Raw genomic sequence first — 19321 nt, 5'->3', positions numbered from 1 at the left:
TATGTGGGTGTTTGAACTGTGTATACTGTTAATTAAGTGTCCCTGATTTTAACGTCCCCCGTCCCCGATTCTCTTATCTGCAGGTTGAGAGGTAAACTTGCCGCTGTATACAACACAATAAGGACATTTGTTTTCTCCTCATTCTTCATATATCACATCTAACCATCATACAGTTGCCACCTTTTCAGATGCTCCATTGGATTATTTTTATGGAAATTTTGCAGAACAAATCATACTTTCAAGCTTCAGCACACACAACATATATTTTTCTCGTGTTTGCTTATGTCATTTCACTGAGCTCCAGAAAAGCCAGTAAAGTAAAATATCGCCAAAGTTAGAACGTAACCTTTATCCTTAAATAAAAGTAATTTCTCATGTTTTTTCCTACGACTTAATTTTTCGTATGATGACTTCTTCATTACGACAAACAGCAGTGGTATATACTCTAAACGCGAATCGGTGAGTACTTTTGACATCTTTGACTGCTTTGTCGCCAGGGGGTACTCTAGCATTATAATAAGAGCGGCCGACTGTTTCTTTCGATTCGCGAATAGCTTTTGTAAACATTACGTACGTCTCCCACAAGCTTCCGTAGTACAGTTTTCCGCTAGTTTTTTTTTCTCCAAACCGGAAACGTAGTGTACTAGCATGTTGTGCCGGAGAAATGGGTGGCCGAATAACACGTGTGTTTCGCAATTTTAACCTTGAGAATCGGATACAACGAGAACTCAGCAAGCAAAAACCTACTGTGGCTCCTCTATACCCCACCATTCACCACAGCAAATCAGAACATGGGGCTGAATGTAAGTGCATTGTTTTATTCTGCAGCTTTCTCCCTATTAAACTAGTACTTATGAACTTTGTGACTTGCAGACATAGCTGATAACCTCATATGTTAAGCATCAGGACAGGGACAAAACCAAAAATATTCAGAACAAATACCATATATCCTGTGCAGTTTATAAATATTTTTCTGCTGATTTAAAATTGACAGAATACGAAGGCTTGGAATGAGTGTCCTTTTTCCGGGACGACCCAATAGCACTGTGGACGTGACAGGCTCAATTTAACATTGTAGGCAGATCATGGTTGAGGGAATGAAACATTTAAATATTGTTTCTGAAACACTGAAATGACAGTAAACAGCTTTGCTAATAAAGGAGTAACATTTATCGGCTTCGAGGATGCGTGTTAATAGTTCATAGTTTAACACCCTTCTTTAACTGCTAAATAGATGGTCAAGCATTTCATGAGATGAAAGTGTAGTCTCAACATCTTAACCAAAAAAAGGTGAAAACACAGGTCCCAAATTGGGGGACAAAATGTAAATGTTACAGTTACATATTTAGAAAATTGCTAGAATGCCACATTTTGAAATAGCAGGCATTTTCTAAGGGATTTGAAGTCTGAAACTGAAAAAAATGCCTGTTTAGTGACTGCAGTCATCAATAATTTGCCAGAAAACCATGCATTTTACGAGGAGCACAACATACGAGGCAAAATAAAGGACACTGGAGAGCTACAAGTGAAAGAATGGTCGTGTTTTTACTGTACATGCCCCATCTTAACTTTGGCTTGAGAAGTTCCAGTATGATTTAACCAACTCTTTGGGGAACTCTCAGAATGTCATTGAATACACACAACTTTCTTCAAATCTACAAGCCTAAAACAAAAAATAGGACAGCATCTTTGCAGTTAACTCCCCAGCTTAATCCTGGAATAAACTTCCTTTGGATATTAGAAATATAAATCACCCACTTAAATTCAAAGTTGCTAAAAAGTATCTAAACGGAATATGGCTCTGTCACTGTAACTACCCTCCTTGACTGATCACCCCATACTCATCTCCTCTCTCTGTCACTGTAACTACCCTCCTTGACTGATCACCCCATACTCATCTCCTCTCTCTCACCTAACTCCCATTCTTTCTTTTATCACTAAAGTTCTGCAATTAAAAAGTTAACTCTTAATTTACAGAGATTGTGCTGCAGATTTTACTGAAGTAACTTGAGACTTGCTCTCAGAAGTGATTGTACAACTTGTTTCTATTGATGTTAAAATGTATATATTCTCTGGGGGTGCTAGTAATGTACTTCATACTATGTTAATTCACTTTTCTCTGGGGGTGCTAGTAATGTACTTCATACTATGTTAATTCACTTACAATTTTGATGTGTCTTGTCTTTTTTAACAAGCTTTTTTTGTAACCGTGAAGCTTTTCTCCCCAGGCCTCTGCTGATAAAGGACTTTGGCTCAGTCAGACTAACTCGGTCAATAATGTCAAGTAAATAAATAAATTTGACTAAACAGTGCAACAGGGTTAGGTGTAGTAAAACTATCGAAACATTTTTACAGGTGGGTAGACTGTAAATGTACTGAGTTTGCACCATCTTGGAGAAAGTATAGGACATCATCTGAGAAATTCCACAAGGTACACTGTATAAGGTAAGGAGATAGATCTAGTAAAATATCTCCAAAAGAAGACTGTAGCTGTAATAGTTTCCCTTATCTGTTAAGTGTAATCCATTGCCTTTTTGAAAAAAAAAAATCATTACTTTAGGATGGACCAAGCAAAATTTTGAACCAAAATTAGAGATTTCCCTCAAAATAAAGGACGGTGTTAAAAAGTATGGAGGCTATTCATCTTTTTATAATATATAAACCACCTGGTATTTTATCCTTGTTTTTCCACAGAATGCCATAGAAAATGTTTGTGTACTATTTTGGCAAAGGAACTATTATAGTTAATTGTTTTGCAGTGTGTAGATATAAACAGAAGTCTTTTTTAGATTGATCATGCTCTGTTTTGCTAGCCGTGTACAGTGGCCAGCATTTCTTTTGTTACATCTCTCATTTAGCTGCTTGTTTTGCATTTTATTAAGTACCCAAATAGTGAACAAACTTGCACACCCACTGCCAGATCAAGTTTCTAGTTGAATATGTCACACAACTTTTGCTTTCCTTTGCTTTAAAGCTACGTTCAGAAGTCTGCCTTTAGAACATTATGGCATAGCTTCCAGTCTTTTCAAGTTGATGGGAAAAGAGTGCAGGTGAAGTCTAAAATTTTCGCATATATATATATATATATATATATATATATATACACATATATATATATATATATATATATATATATATATATATATATACATGGGTTTACTTCATTTGCCCTAACTTCTGATTGACCGACACCCATTTGCCCAAAATTTAATTTGACCGACACTTCATTTGACTGACAAGTATTATTGGCAAGAAAATGGGATATACCTCCTTCCCCACTGTAGTGCGACCCTGGAGTTAGAATATATAGTTAGGGGGTGTGGGGGGCACATCCCCCCACTTAATTTCATATTATATTGTTTAGTTTTGCTTTAATATTGCTTAGTAAAACAAAAGTAAGTGGGGGGGCTGTGCCCCCACACCCCCCTAACTATATATTCTAACTCCAGGGTCGCACTACAGTGGGGAAGGGGGCATATCCCATTTTCTTGCCAATAATACTTGTCGGTCAAATGGTCTCGGGCAAATGGGTGTTGGCTAATCAGAAGTTAGGGCAAATGAAGTAGACCCATATGTGTGTGTGTGTGTGTGTGTGTGTGTGTGTGTGTGTGTGTGTGTGTGTGTGTGTGTGTGTGTGTGTGTGTGTGTCTATGGATACTCAAACCCTGTGGTTGCAGTGCAATGGGGAAAAGAGGGGAAGAACACTGGAAATGTAGTACCAGCTCACACAGTCCTGCTAATGCTTTGAAATGAACTGCAGTGAAAATTATTTGCTCAAAACCACTCAATGGAGCTTGCAACAGAGAAGGGTGGGTAAGCTAGACTACACCATGGTGTTTCCAAAAATATCACAAGGTGCAGAAATGGTGGTTTGTGTTAAGAAAATCTGCAGGTATATAATTAGATACATGGGGTAGGTAAGGAGGTGAAAACATGCCCTTTGTGGATTTCATTAATCTTGTTGATAGTCTTCTCATACCAGACCCAAGGAATGAAAGCTGTAAAGTTATGTTAATGTAGAAATGTAGGCTGTGGAGTAATAGTAAATACCAGGAAAATTAGCTTCCAGCAGTTGTCAGTAGCCCATTTCAAATAAATGCAGAATGCAGCTTGGGAGATCCCTTCTTTACCAAAACACTTATGTGGCTGATTATGCACAGACGAGACCAGCAGAATTTTCCAATGTTTATACCATTTCACGTACTTAAATATGGCCTTCGACTTAAATAGGACATTTTGGACGGACAGATTTATCTCCCAGCAACTGCCGCGTCTCTGGAATAGGCTGCCAATTCACGTGAAACAGAGCACTTCTATGACACTGTTCAAGAGGAACCTGGATGACTGGATGGGGCACCGTAAATTCTTGCCAGGGATAGCACTTATAATCCTGGACATGGGCAATTGTCACTAAATGTAATCTTGGGTATTGACTAGTATCTCTATGGTACTGCATTGGGTTGAAATGGCTAGACTTAAAATGACATCCGGGTCGATAGCCTAGTAATGTGGAAAAAAAAATCTAAAAATAAATAACTTACACTTTTGTGGAAATGTAGGAGATAGAAGACCTGATAGATATGTTTAGTTAAATTTAATAAAAACTGTAAAAAATAAATTAATGATCTAAGTATTTTTTTGCTGTTTTTACCTGAGAGACCTTCCTTTTCTTACTTTGAACAAGTTTATACTGCTTTATTACCTGTTTTTTGCATTGTACATTGTCTGCACTTAAAGTTACATTTGGTTGAAAGTTTGTTAAATTTAACTGTTGAGGCTACCCACTAAAGTGAGCTAGCCTGTGTAAGTGATTTATTACTGTTTTTCCTGCATTTCTGTGTACTTTTTAACTTAAAAAACAAACAAAAAAAATCCTTGTTTTCCCGCCTTTCTCGACTAGTTTAGTATACAGGCTTTGCTGTATTCTGGACTGTGGTGTAGTTCCTGTGTTGCCCATTGCCTTACTTGGATAGAAGGAGTGGGGAACCTTGAGCAGCCTATCTGTCCCTGAAGGAGTGACCTCAGCACAAGAGCTTGTAGTAATTGGTCGTTTTGGACCATTTCCAGCTTTTTTTGAAGTTCCCTGTTTAAAATCTGCGTTTGCGCGGCTTTGCGCGATTGTGTGCATAGTGCAGCGCTGGTTAAACAGGCTTAAACTATTCCTGGCTCCACCAAGTCTGCACTTCAATTTTTCCCTTAAGAAAGCTCTACTTTCAACAAAATCAGTCTATTCGCTTTATCATAAGCCTAGCACTTGCTCCTAAAACCTTTCTTTTAAGTGAAGCACCCTTAAACTAACGTAAGCACTACATCCACCTACAACCCATGCTAATACCCACTTCCCTTCAAAGTCTTCTCTCTGACCCAGTTACACATCACCCCCTTGTACTATTCTGGCATGTCGAGTGGTGTATTACTGACGTCCTCTCCAGTTCAGCTGGTTAATCTGGGAATCCTGAGACAATGTTACAATTGTCTCATGTACACAGACAACCCTCTCCTCCTCCCAACAAACACAAACACATGTGAGAGATGCAACTATATAGCCAAACTGGAGTCTGAACGCTCTCAACACAGGACTAGCAAGACCAGACAGGAGGAGTAGTAGGTAACCACACACACAACAAACCCAGTCTCACATAAACCAACCACAACTGCAAACCAAACACATAGTAACACAAAGACATACTCGGAGGCTCTAATAAAAAACTTACCGAAACAACAGAGGCTCCCAAAGCAGACATCCAAGAAAACACCACCTCAAAACTCTGCACAAGCAACACATAGTACACAAAGTCAGTGTGACAAACAATCACAGCCCTTAAGGTGAAACACCATGCCTGATACACTAGTAATAGGTGACTCTATAGTCAGACACACTGACGTCCCGCTTACCAGGCTGAACAAAGAGAGGGTAACGGTGAGCTGCCTGTCAGGAGCTAGGATCCGCCGCATAACACAAGCACTCAGGTCACTCCAAAGCAAGTACAAATATGACTCCGTCATTGTCCATGCCAGCGTGAATGACCTGAGACGTACCTCCTTGGACTACATGAAAAGAGACATAGAGGAGCTCTCTGATTATGTAGCCCAGGCCGGTATGACCCTGACCCTGAGCAGCATCTTGCCCTCACCAAGAATGATGCCACAATACAAAGACAAGATGATCAGCTTTAATAATTGGCTCAATTACTTGTGTCATTCTAGGGGGATCCAATGTCTGTCTGCTTGGAACGACATGCTGGACAAGCCACGCTGCTTCGCAAGGGATGGCTTGCACCTGTCACCACTGGGCTTCCGGATATTGACTAAGGCTCTTGCCACCCCCATAGTGCCTTTTTTAGGCAAGGCTCAAAAGGCAAACCCACCACCTTAGAAAACAATAAAGGAAAAAAAAAAACTAAGGGTAATGCTGCTCAACTCCAGAAGTCTAAATCTCAAGATGCAGGCTCTCGAAGCACTCCTCAGTATGGAGAGCATCGATGTCTGTGCAGTAACTGAAACCTGGTTCAAGGCTCCTGAGAGCACCCCAGCCCTACCAGGTTATACCTCGTATCATGCATTTCGGCCCCAAAACCTGGTATGAACCACAAAAGGAGGGGGAGTGTCCATATTCATTAAAGACACCCACAACTCCAGGTTAGTGGCAACGCACGAAGCATCGGAGACCATCCATGTGCAACTAACCGTAGGCAAAACTGCTATACAACTTGTAGCATGCTACAGACCACCCTCGCAATCTCAGGAACTCCATTCAGCCTTCCTGAAGACACTGGAGGATATGAATGTCTCACCAAATACCATCATATTGGGAGACTTCAACTACCCAAACATAGACTGGGTGCATTACTCAAGTCCCAACACCCTAGCCCAAAGGTTCCTGGAATTCATCAACTCAAATGCGATGGAACAACTAGTCACCTCCCCCACAAGGGGAAATAATATGCTTGACCTGATCATCACAAACATGGGGGACAAAATGCTCAACATCGTAAGTATACCTCTCACTAGTGAGATCAGACCATAAACTAATAACCCTAGATATTCATATCCCACCTCCACCCCCAGCACAAAAGACCACAGTGAGAAACTTCTCAAAAGCCGACTTTACACTCCTTAGGACTGAAATGGTATCTTTCAAGCCCCCTGGGCCAGTGGAAACCACATCCCACACTGCTGAATCCTTCACAAATGCTTTCTACGGGCATCTCCAAGAATGCATGGATCATGCAATCCCAAATAAAACCAAGACCCTTTCCACCAAAGGCAGGCATCCCATCTGGTGGACCCTAGCCATAAACAAACTTTATAACAAGAGAAGGAAGCTACTGCAAGACAGAGCAAAATCCCATAAAGGGAAGGCATCCCTGATCAGCACTAGCAAAAAACTACGTTCGCTAATAAAATCATCAAAGGCCAACTTCGAGAGAAAAATCGCTAAGGACACTAAAGATAATCACAAGGCCTTCTTCAGTTATGTTAGAAACCTGGGCGGAAACCCTCAGATATGCGCAGAGTTAGTTCATAACGGCAAAAAATACACTGAACCCACAGATATTGCCAACATACTGGCAGACAGGTTCAGTGCAAATTTCTCCCCTCCCTCTCCCCCAAAAGACGAAATAAATATCTCAGCTGAATGCAACCTCCCGGAAATCTCAGATGTCCAGGTGAGAGCTGCCCTCAGCAAAGCTAAAATACAGCATCCATGGGACCTGACGGTGTCCCGGGTTGCGTGCTACGTGAACTTCTAGAGGAGCTAAACCCACACATAAGAACACTGTTTAATCTTAGCCTTGCTACAGGATACGTCCCTGAACACTGGCGTACAGCTACAGTGGTCCCACTCCACAAAGGTGGTACCTCTACAGACCCTGGAAACTACCGCCCCATAAGCTTGACCAGCCTGGTCTGCAAAGCTATGGAAAGGATCATTATGAAACTCCTTAACAAAGACATCGGGGACCTACAGACAATTGACCCTACCCAGTTCGGCTTTGTAAAAGGCAGATCCTGTCTTTTAAACCTGGTGGATTTTTTTGAAACGGTCACTAGAGCCATCGATGAAGGCAAAGCAGTTCATACAGCCTACCTGGATCTGGCAAAAGCCTTCGACACAATACCCCACTCAGGCATCATAGACAAGCTCAACAGCTTAAATGTAAACTCGTTTGTCACAAGATGGGTTGCAAACTGGCTAAAGGACAGAACCCACAAAGTCAGAATAGCTGGAGCTATGTCAGACTCTAAGCCAGTCACAAGTGGAGTCCCACAGGGCTCTGTCTTGGGACCCCTCTTGTTTGGCATTTATTTCTCAGATGTGCAGGCAAACATAGGGGGGTTGTGGCTGACAAAGATCGCAGACGACTGCAAACTAGGCGCCATAGTTGACACACCAGCTGACACATGCATCCTCCAGAAGGGCCTCACAGAAACAGACGACTGGTGCCAGAGTCATGGCCTTAAACTAAATGCCAAAAAATGTATAGTCATCCCCTTTGGAAAAAACAAAGTACCCACAAATTACCACATAGGTGGTAATCCATTAAGTACGGAAAAAGTAATCGGAGACCTGGGGACCCAAGTTGACAGTGAACTCTCATTTGACACCCATGTCGCCAAAGTGGTCAGAAAGACCTTCTACCTTGCCCACCTTATCATGCAGGGATTCACATCCAGATCAAAGGATGTCATTGTACCCTTATATTCCTCCCTTATCAGGCCTATGATTGAGTACAGTTCCCATTTGGTATGTGCCTCACCTGACTTCTGCAGCAGCTGGAGAGACCCCAAAAGTACCTTACCAAGAGGATCAAGGGTCTCCAGCATATGTCATATGCAGCCAGACTGAAAAAGCTCCAGCTCTATTCAGTAGCATACTGCCTGCTCAGAGGTGATCTGTGCCTTGCGTACAAGGCCATGTCCAATTCAGAATTAATGGACATGCTCCACCTCAAAAAATCCAAATCCATCAGAGCCACGAGAGCTAAAGATCTAAATCTCAGCACAAATATGAATAGGACATGCTGGAGGGACAGATTCATAACTCTGAGGCTTCCGCACTCTGGAACAGGATACCTGTCCATGTTAGGCAGAGCCCCTCACTGACTCTCTTCAAGAGAAATCTGGACGAATGGATGGGTGATCGTAGATTTACCCCGGGGGTCATCTCTGTGTCATTGCTAGATAGAGGCACAGTAAACTAAATTTAATTTAAATTGTACACTTTTGTATCATTACATGGGGTGGCGAAAGCCACATGCACTTTGGCTAGGCTTATAAATGCCCTAGGGCAGATAGCCTAGTACTATACTATGAAACTATAAATGAATTGGTAAGAAAGCCACATCTTCAAAGAGTAAAATTTTAAATGCAAGAGCTTGTAGGGTATGTTTGAAAATGAAGGGGATAATTCAAGTGTAACACAAGTAATTTTTTTTCTCTTGATAGAATGAATTATTGATTCTTGAAACAGTCCTCACAAATAACACAATACTCTGAAGCTCTGGATAGTACAGGTTGGCATGGGATTAACATTACACAATCTTGGGTTAAAGTTAAGTATGAGTTGCCTTACGGTGGCAGGTTGAGCAGCATGCAGATTACATTAATCTAATCAATCCTTATTCTTTGTCCTCTTCTGTCTGTCTCTTCTCAGGAAAGGAGACCATCCCAGTGAGTCGTCTTAGCATCTACGTTTGGAATACTTAAAGTCCATATTTATGATATAGTTAAAGAACAGTGTGGTTGTATTTGCCTTTTTAAAGAAGACAAAATAGAAGGACAGGTTTGCTTCTTTTCAAAAGATGTAGTAGAAATAGTGCATATCTGTTTTAAGGGGGGTATGATAATTTTAGGATTCTAAATAGACTGGTAACTTGATCATGATCTTTTTAGTTGGAACTTGGTGCAGAAGTAATGCTTTGAAAATGTTGTTAAGATTACTGAATGCAGATTCTGTCTTTGTGCCAGGCAGCAGAACATTCTCATTCCAACAATAGCACATAATCGTTTGATTCACATTTCAGTACTAACATTGCTAATACAGCATAAGGCTGTGTACTGTGTTGGCTTTCAGGTCAGTTGCTAATCACTGGTCCAGTTTGTTTATGTTGGTGGCAGTTCATGTGACTGTTAAAAATTCATTATCACTTATTAAAGAAAGAGTATAGATTATTTTTCAGTTATTAAAAGCCCTATAATCAAATACATCCAATCTCTTGACCTACTAAACTTTCCCTAAGGTACAGCCTTAGGAGTCCTATTTGAGCCCCCCAGCAAATCCAGTCTTCTATGCACATTAATCTTTCATCTCCTCCTAAACATATTGCTTCATACTCAAAAGTTCTGCACCTATTTAAAATCCCACCTTTAAATCAATCAAATGCAACTGCTGTCATGCAGGTCACATAACCTAACTTGGTCTTCTACTACAGTCCATAACATCTTCATCCAAATGACAATGGAATTGTAATACAGTTCTTCTACTCCCTTTCCTTCTCCTACTTCCCTTATTCTGACACTACATTTCCTGACTTAGTCTCCCTCATTTTTTATATACTGCACATATTGCAAATATATTCTTGTAATTCCATTTTAATGCAATACATACTGTCTGTAATGGTTTGTTTGCATTCACATGCCAAAATTTCATAACTTCGTTTATAGTCTTATGTAATACTTAGTGTAATGTCCTTATTTTGTGTGCATTTCTTTGTGTTTTGTCACACCTCGAATAAACCTCATTGGCTGCAGTACTGAAAATTCCCAAGCATGTTGACCAAAGTTTCTGTAATCATTGTAAATGTATTATGTTTTCTTTGAAATAGACTGTGTAGTGGCACCTACTTAGCCAGCAAAATGAAGCAAAATAGTACATTGCAAGTCTTTATTTTACAATGATGATTGGCCACATGAGTCCACTGTGTTAGTGTAAAGAGATTGCTGAAAGATTCTTTATTATACCATGACCACCCCAAAACGTGCACGCTGATTGGCCATCGTGCCCGTTGTAAATCGAGTTATACTAATGGAAAAAGGTCCGGTCGCCCGGACTTTTTTCCATTAGTATAACTCGTTTTTTAAAAACACTGTCTCGCTATGTTAAATGGGTTTAACATAGCGAGACAGCTTTAAAATAAGCAACGGAGATCTCCGTTGCTTATTTTAAAGCTGTCTCGCTAGGTTAAACCCATTTAACATAGCGAGACTTGTTTAAAACAACGGAGAAAGCAAGATCTCCGTTGCTTTTTAGTGTTCGCTATGTTAAATGAGTTTAACATAGCGAGACAGTTAAAATAAGCAACGGACATCTCCGTTGCTTATTTTAAAACTGTCTCGCTATGTTAAACTCATTTAACATAGCGAACTATAAAGCAACGGAGATCTTGCTTTCTCCTCGTTGCTCACAACTCTGATGTACTGCGCAGGCGCCGCAGTACATCAGAACTGCCGCGCATGCCAGACATCTGCGGAAGGGTAGTAAACAGGCATTATACTATGCCATTATTTAAGAAAAGTAATAGTTTCTTTTCTTAAATAATGTCATGGTATAATAGCAATAACCCACTTCTGGGTGTGGGTAATGCTAAATTTACCCACGGTTCGCTTTGTTTGGTCCCTCGGGCTTCGCCCTCGGGACCAAACCACGCCAACCGTGGGTAAATTTAGCATTACCCACACCCAGGCGTTGGTTATTGCTATAGTATTGTATAATATTGCAAAACCATTCCAAATTATTTTGTGAGGATGGTGATGCTTTTCCCACGGTTTTGCACTGGGCTATGTGTAGTTTTGTAATTGTGTATTTTAGAAGCTTCATGGTTTTCTAACCCCCCCCACACACACACACACACACACACACACACACACACACAAATGCTAAGCTGTATAGTCTAAGTATTACCCTTATTAAACTTTACATAGATCCAAAGCTTGGGAAACAGGCCTGTCAGAAACTGAGGGTAATATCATTGTTTGTGCATGGTTTATACAAGAGAGAACAGGTTGTTGTGCTTGTTTGTCTATAGCACAGGGTCCAGTAGTTATAAGTCCTGCATCAAATTTCTGAAATTGGGCTCATGACTGTCCACTGTCCAAAAGAACACCCATCCCCATGGTGAAGCATGGTGGTAGCAGTATCATGCTTTGGGATTGCTTTTCTTCTGCTGAAACTGGGGCTTTAGTCAAGGTGGAGGGAATTATGAACAGTTCCAAATACCAGTCACATTTGGCCGGAAACCTTCAGGCGTCTGCTAGAAAGCTGAAGGTGAAGAGGAATTTCCCTTCTCAACATGATAATGACCCAAACATGCATCCAAATCAATAAAAGAATGGCTTCACCAGAAGAAAATTAAAGTTTTGGAATGGCCTAGACAGAGCCCAGAACTAAATCCAATAGAAAATCTGTAGGGTGACCTGAAGAGGGTTGTGCATAAGAGATGCCCTCGCAATATGGCAGATTTGCAATGCTTTTTCAAGGAAGAGTGGGCAAATATTGCCAAGTCAACATGTGCCATGCTGAGACTCCTACCCAGGAAGACTGAGTTAAATCAAAAGGTGCTTCAACAAAGTATTAGTTTAAGGGTGTGCACACGTATGCAACCAGCTTATTGTACATTTTTTATATTTTATCCCTTAATTTGTTTGTTTTTTAGTTGAATTGTACAGGTAATAAGTCACCTTAAAGGTGGGAAAAGTTTTGAAATGATTTATTGTGGGCTGATTTTTTTATATCACAAAAATATAGCATGTTAACAGGAGTGTGTACAGTTTTTATATCCACTGTAAATAAATATTACAATCAGTGACCTGATCATAATTCTTTGTAGTGCATGGGGCTTTATCCGCTCCATGTACTGATGGGTACAGAAAAAAAGAAAAAAAAGTGCAAACTGTTTTACCAACTTTGAAGCTGGTAAAACCATTACAGAGCACTGTCAAGTAGACAGTAGCAAGAACACCAGTTATCTTATTTTGTTTAATATTTGTGTGTGAGACAAAGGATCAGACCAAGGCAACGTTTGTAAATATTCCTCTAATTCAAACAATAATAACATGACTCATTTTGCATCAGTAAGTGTTTCTGAACATTAAGATGTATAAAACTTTGTTTGTGCCATTTGTGACTTACTGTAAAGTTTACAAGGGACAGGGCAAGTTGAGATGCATACAAAGCAAGGCAGAAACAAAGCAGTTTTTACTTCTGCCACTGCCATTTAGAGGCTGGGAACAGGAGTACTTGGTGTCTAGTGGGACACCCAGTATTAACAGCTCTTAGAAAGCAACTATGTAAGTGATCTTGACATTGGGTCTAATGCTAGAGTGGCGCTTAACTAGCTTTTCTTTTTCCTTATGTTTAAGTGCAGTCATAACGCTCCATATATGTATGTATGTAATATTTTATATTCATGGTATGTGTATTGAGTATGTATATACGTGTGTGTGTATATCTATATATATATATATATATATATATATATATATATATATATATATATATCTATCTATCTATATATATATATATATATATATATATATATATATATATAATATAATATATATATCTATATCTATATATAGTGCCTTTTTTAGGCAAAGTTCAAAGAACAAAACCACCACCGTAACAGGTACAAGCATGCAAAATCTGAAGGTAATGCTACTCAACGCTAGAAGTCTAAACCTCAAAATGCACTTTCGAGGCACTCCTAAAAATGGAGAACATCGATATCTGTGCAGTAACTGAGACCTGGTTCAAGGCTCCAGAGAGCACCCCTGCAATACCAGGCTACAACTCTTACCACACATTTCGGCCACCAAAGCAGGACCGAAACACTAAAGGTGGAGGAGTGTCAATATTCACCAAGGATATTCACACCACCAGGCTATTTGCCCAACACAATGCGTCTGAAATTCTCCAGGTGCAACTAACACTAGGTAAGACTGCAATCCAAATTGTAGCTTGCTACAGATCCCCCACCATACCCCAAGATTCTCACTACACCTTTCTAAACATACTGGAAAATATTAAGATAGAACCAAACACCCTAATACTGGGTGATTTTTAACTACCCTGCCATTAACTGGGAAAGCTACTCGGGTACCAACACCTTTGCCCAATGGTTCTTGAAATTCATAAATTCCAACGCCCTGGATCAACTAATTCATAGTCCCACTAGGGGCTCCAATATCCTAGACCTGGTCATTACCAACATGGGAAATCGATGCTCCACACCTATGGTCACCCCCTCGTTAGTCACGTCTGACCATAAGCTAATCACCCTTAACATCCACATCCCACCCCCACCCCCCAGTAAGGAAATCTCCATAAAAAACTTCTCCAAAGCCAACTTCATGCTACTCAAGTCAGAAGTGACAAACTTCATGACACCCATGCAGACGGGAGTTGAAAGTTCAACTGCTGAATCCTACACTAAGGCACTGTACGAGCACATACACTCATGCATAAATCATGCCATCCCAAATAGAACCAAGATGCTCTCATCCAAAAAAAAAGAAGCCAATCTGGTGGTTCCCTGCCATAAACAAACTTTACAACAAAAGGAAGAAACTGTTGCAGAAAAGAGGAAAATCCCAGGATGCAAAAAACTTCCTTACCAGCCTCCGTAAGAAACTGAGATCCCTCATAAAATCCTCCAAAGCTAGTTACGAAAATAAAATTGCCAAAGATTCCAAAGACAACAACAAGGCATTCTATAACTATGTCAATAATCTAAATGGCAATGCTCAGATCTGCTCTGAGCTAAAACAGAATGGCATTAAATATACTGATCCCAAGGATATTGCCAATATCCTGGCAGATCGATTCAGTGCCAACTTCACCCTCCTCTCACCCCCTAAATGGCCCATCTCAGTACTGGAAGATTGCCAAATTCTGGTAATAACGGCCACACAGGTAAAAAACGCACTCTCCAAAGCTAAGAATACAGCATCCATGGGACCAGATGACATCCCGGGCTGTGTACTACATGAACTACAATATGAACTGGCACCTCACCTAAGTGTCATGTTTAATCATAGCCTCACCTCAGGTTTCGTGCCCACTGAGTGGCGCACAGCTACAGTTATCCCACTCAACAAAGGGGGATCCACCTTGGATCCCGGAAACTACCGTTCCATCAGTCTGACAAGCCTTATCTGCAAGGCCATGGAGCATATTATCATGAAACTTGTAAACAAAGACATTGGCAACCTTCAAACACTGGACCTGTCTCCTGAACTTGATTGACTTCTTTGAATCAGTCTCCAGAGCCATGGACAAGGGTAAGGTGTTCCACACAGCCTATCTAGACATTGCCAAGGCCTTTGACACCATCCCCCACTCTGGAATCATAGATAAACTTACTAAGCTGGGCATTAATCCCTACATCACCCAATGGGTTGCTAACTGGCTTACTGATAGAACCCACACTGTAAAAGTAGCCAACTCCAAATCCAGCTCCAGAAAAGTGACAAGTGGACTACCTCAGGGTTCAGTCCTGGGACCGCTCTTGTTTGGCATCTACTTCTCTGAAGTACAGGCCAACACTAAGGGACTCTGGATAACAAAGTTTGCAGATGACTGCAAACTGGGAGCCATTATTGAATCCCCAAATGATGTTTTACAATGCTTTTCAGATTGGTATATATATGGAAAGAGGCGTAAATTTAATATAAGGTTTACGTCTTCAATTAGATTTCCGCCGTTGTTTCCGATTACATTTTGGAATGTGTTTGAACTGAATGAACTGTGTCTGCCTCACACTCAAAATAAAGTTGAGGCGTGGCATAGGAGATTGAAATGCTTGCTCGGTGATAGGGGCACTGATTTGAGGTATTTACTTCACATATTGAGTCATGAACAAGACCGGGTAGATGAGTTGAGAGTGCGCACATCTACAGGGTTCCCATCGTCTCCGAAAAGCAGGAAACTACTCCTTCGTCAACACAGATTTGATAAACTAATCTGTAATATGGAAAACTACTCTAATGTTGACTTTGTGAAAGGTATCGCGAGGTTACTTAAAATGTAAATAAAACCACTCTTATGTTGGATGTTTGAATGCTATCGCAAGGCAGTTTGAAATGGCAGTACTCCGTTTTGCAATTTCTAATATTTATTTATTGTCGTGGTGAGGATTTGTTTATACAACGTGTTTTGTGTTTGAGTTATGCGGATGATCGACATTATAATGCAAGTGTGTTATATAGTACACTGTTGTGGGATATTTAATTTGGACTTGTCGAACAAGTAAATGTCGGCTATTTGAAGTTTCGCTAAAGTTGTCGGTTATTTCGTGTCGCAGTAGTGGATGTCGATGTTATGACATGTCGATCTACTCATATAGACATATATATATATATCTGTGTGCGTGTGTGTGTGTATGTATGTATATATATATATATATATATATATATATATATATATGTGTGTGTGAATATATATATATATATATATATATATATATATATATATATATATATATATATATATATATATATATATACTGAGCTATATATACACACTGATCTAATCGAAGGAAAGACACTGAGGAAACTCGGAGCTATAATATATAACATTAAGTATCCTGTTTTTTGTTTATTTTGTTCTTTATTTCTTTGTTATTTATAGCACTTTGTGTACTGTGTATTTTTCTAGCTAGTTTCACTGTGTGTGAGGTATTAACTGGAAATTGTTCACTTTTATTAAGCATCTGTTGGGTTGTTTGTTTCTGATAACTTGTTGCAGTTAAACTATTTTTTCTAGAGGCTCCTTTAGCTGTTTAAAACTTTCATTTAAAGTGAAAAGCAGCAGTGAGAAACATTTCTGCAGTTTGTTCTAAGTAGTGGGGATATTTGTAGCATTTCCATATTCAGGCTTGTATTGGGGCCTAGTGTTTGTCGAGGCTGTGTGTGTCTGAGCACATATTCAGGGACATCTTGGTTTAGCCAAAGCCATCAGGCATTTCAGTGAGAGAGAATTGTTTGAGGTCATTGGCAGACTGAGGTCACCTGGACTACAGCTTAGACTAAGCACCTCATTGGTTCTTTTGAGATTTCTTTCTTAAAAGCTGTCTCAGGTTTCAACCTTCTGTTCAGTTCTGAAAATCACTGTATTTATGTTTCTTCCTACTTTATTTTGCTTTTGCGTCATCTTAAAAGTACTCAGTTGTATTTATTACTGCTTGGTGTAACTCATTCTAAGCCTTTTAGTTTAAGCACTTGGGCTTTCAGACCAGTTGTTTTATATTAAGAAGGTTTGTGGTCTGCACTATAGTGGCAGAACAGGTAGCTTACATCTTTCTAAGTTGGGAACTGCTGATTTGAGGGCTCAATGTCTGTTATTCTAAAAGTGTATTAATTCTGGTTTAAGCACTTGGGCTTCAGGCTAGTTATTTTACATTAAAAGGGTTCGTGCTCTGCACTCTTGTGGGAGGAGAGGCTGGACTCTGCCCTTCTGAGCTGGGAATTTCTGGTTAAAGGCTTATAGTGCCTGCATATTTGAACTTTTTCTTACTGAAATTGGTACACCTGGTGTAACATAGACTAGATCCAGGCCTGCTGAATTTAGCTTTGTTTGTATAACTTGAGCACGAATCCAGGCATTCTTTAAAGTATTCAATTGTATTTATTACTGCTTGGTAGTAACTTGATTAAAGTGTAGCTATAATTTCTAAGTCTTTTGGATTAAGCACTTGGGCTTCAGACCAGTTATTTTACATTAGGAAGGTTTGTGGCCTGCACTGTGGTAGCAGGACAGGTAGCTTACATCCTTGTAAGTTGGGAACTGCTGATTGAGGGCTCTGTGTCTGTTATTCTAAAAGTGTATTAGTTCTTGTTTAAGCACGTGGGCTTCAGGCCAGTTATTTTACATTAAGAAGGTTCGTGGTCTGCACTCATGTGGGAGGAGAGGCTGGACTCTGCCCTTCTGAGCTGAGAATTTCTGGTTAAAGGCTTATAGTTCCTGCATATTTGAACTGTTTCTTACTGAAATTGGTACACCTTGTTTGCTGTAGCATAGACTAGATCCAGGCCTGCTGAATCTAGCTTTGTTTGTATGCTTGTTACCTACCTGAAATGCTAATTCCACCTAAAACGCGGCTTTTCAGCGCTTTCTGTGGATCCCTAGTGATATCTGCATTGCTTACTGTACTAATTTGCTTGTTTCACTTGAAAGAAAGTTACTGTTTGTCGTTTTTTGCATTTGTTACCTGTAACACATTGCATTTAAGTTACCTGGCACTTGCTCACTAAAGCAATTATATAAGACAGCACTAAAAAATTAAAAGCACTACACCCTCACAAACTCCCCTTGAGTACCTTGTTCCCCATTGGCCCTTTTTTTCAATTATAAAGGAATTCCCAATACTATTCTAGCATGTCCAAAGGTCAGTTGTCAATCTCCTCTCCGGTCCAGCTGGTGAATCTGGGAATCTTGAGGCAATGTTACAACTGCCTCATTTACACAGACAACCCTCTCCTCCACCCAACAAATTCCAACACATGTGAGAGATGCAACCATATAGCTAAGCTCTCTCAACTCAGTACTGGCGTAACCAGTCAGGAGGAGAAGGAAACCACACTCGCTACAATTCCAGTCTCACATAGACCTACCACGACAGCAAACCAAACACATAAACACATAAACACACAAAAACATACTCGGAGGCTTTACATAAAAATCTGCCTAAGCAGCAGAGACCTCCAAAGCAGACACCCAAGCAACCGCTACCCCCAAAACAAACCACATGCAACACATAGCTCTCAAAGCCAGTGTGCCGAACAGTCACAGCCCTTAAGGCTAAGCAACACACCTGATACACTTGTAATAGGTGACTCTATCGTCAGGCACACTGACGTTCCGCTCACCAGGCTGAACAAGGAGAAGGTCACGGTGAGCTGCCTATCGGGCGCTAGGATCCGCCACATAACACAAGCACTCAAGTCACTCCATGGCAAGTACAAATATAACTCAGTCATTGTCCATGCTGGTGTGAATGACCTGAGACGTACCTCCCTGGACTACATGAAAAGAGACATAGAGGAGCTCTCTGAGCATGTGGCCCAGGCCGGTATGACCCTGACCTTGAGTAGCATCTTAAGAATGATGCCACAATATGAAGACAAGATGATCAATTTCAACAATTGGCTTAAGTATTGGTGTCATTCAAAGGGGATCCAATGCCTGTCAGCCTGGGATGACATGCTCGACAAGCCACAATGCTTCGCTAGGGACGGCTTGCACCTGTCACCCCTGGGCTTTCGGATATTGGCAAAGGCTCTTGCTTCCCCCATAGTGTCTTTTTTAGGCAAAGCTCAAAAG

At 40.4% G+C, this 19321-nt stretch overlaps 1 protein-coding gene across 1 annotated transcript in view; it reads left to right on the top strand.

The window, feature by feature from the left end:
- Positions 1-570: 570 nt before the first annotated feature.
- The window catches only part of NDUFAF4 (NADH:ubiquinone oxidoreductase complex assembly factor 4), a 163478-nt gene continuing 144727 nt past the window's right edge, over positions 571-19321 (top strand). The window contains exon 1 of the mRNA XM_044065698.1: positions 571-803. Within this exon, the coding sequence (XP_043921633.1) occupies positions 665-803 (139 nt within the window). The 5' untranslated portion in view covers positions 571-664. The remainder of the gene's footprint in view (positions 804-19321) is intronic.

The sequence above is a fragment of the Protopterus annectens genome, chromosome 1.part0 (genome assembly GCF_019279795.1).
Source record: "Protopterus annectens isolate FY-2018-M chromosome 1.part0, PAN1.0, whole genome shotgun sequence".
NCBI lineage: Eukaryota > Metazoa > Chordata > Ceratodontiformes > Protopteridae > Protopterus > Protopterus annectens.
Note: the sequence above shows the minus strand (reverse complement) of the source record. Positions and strands in the feature narration are given on the sequence as shown.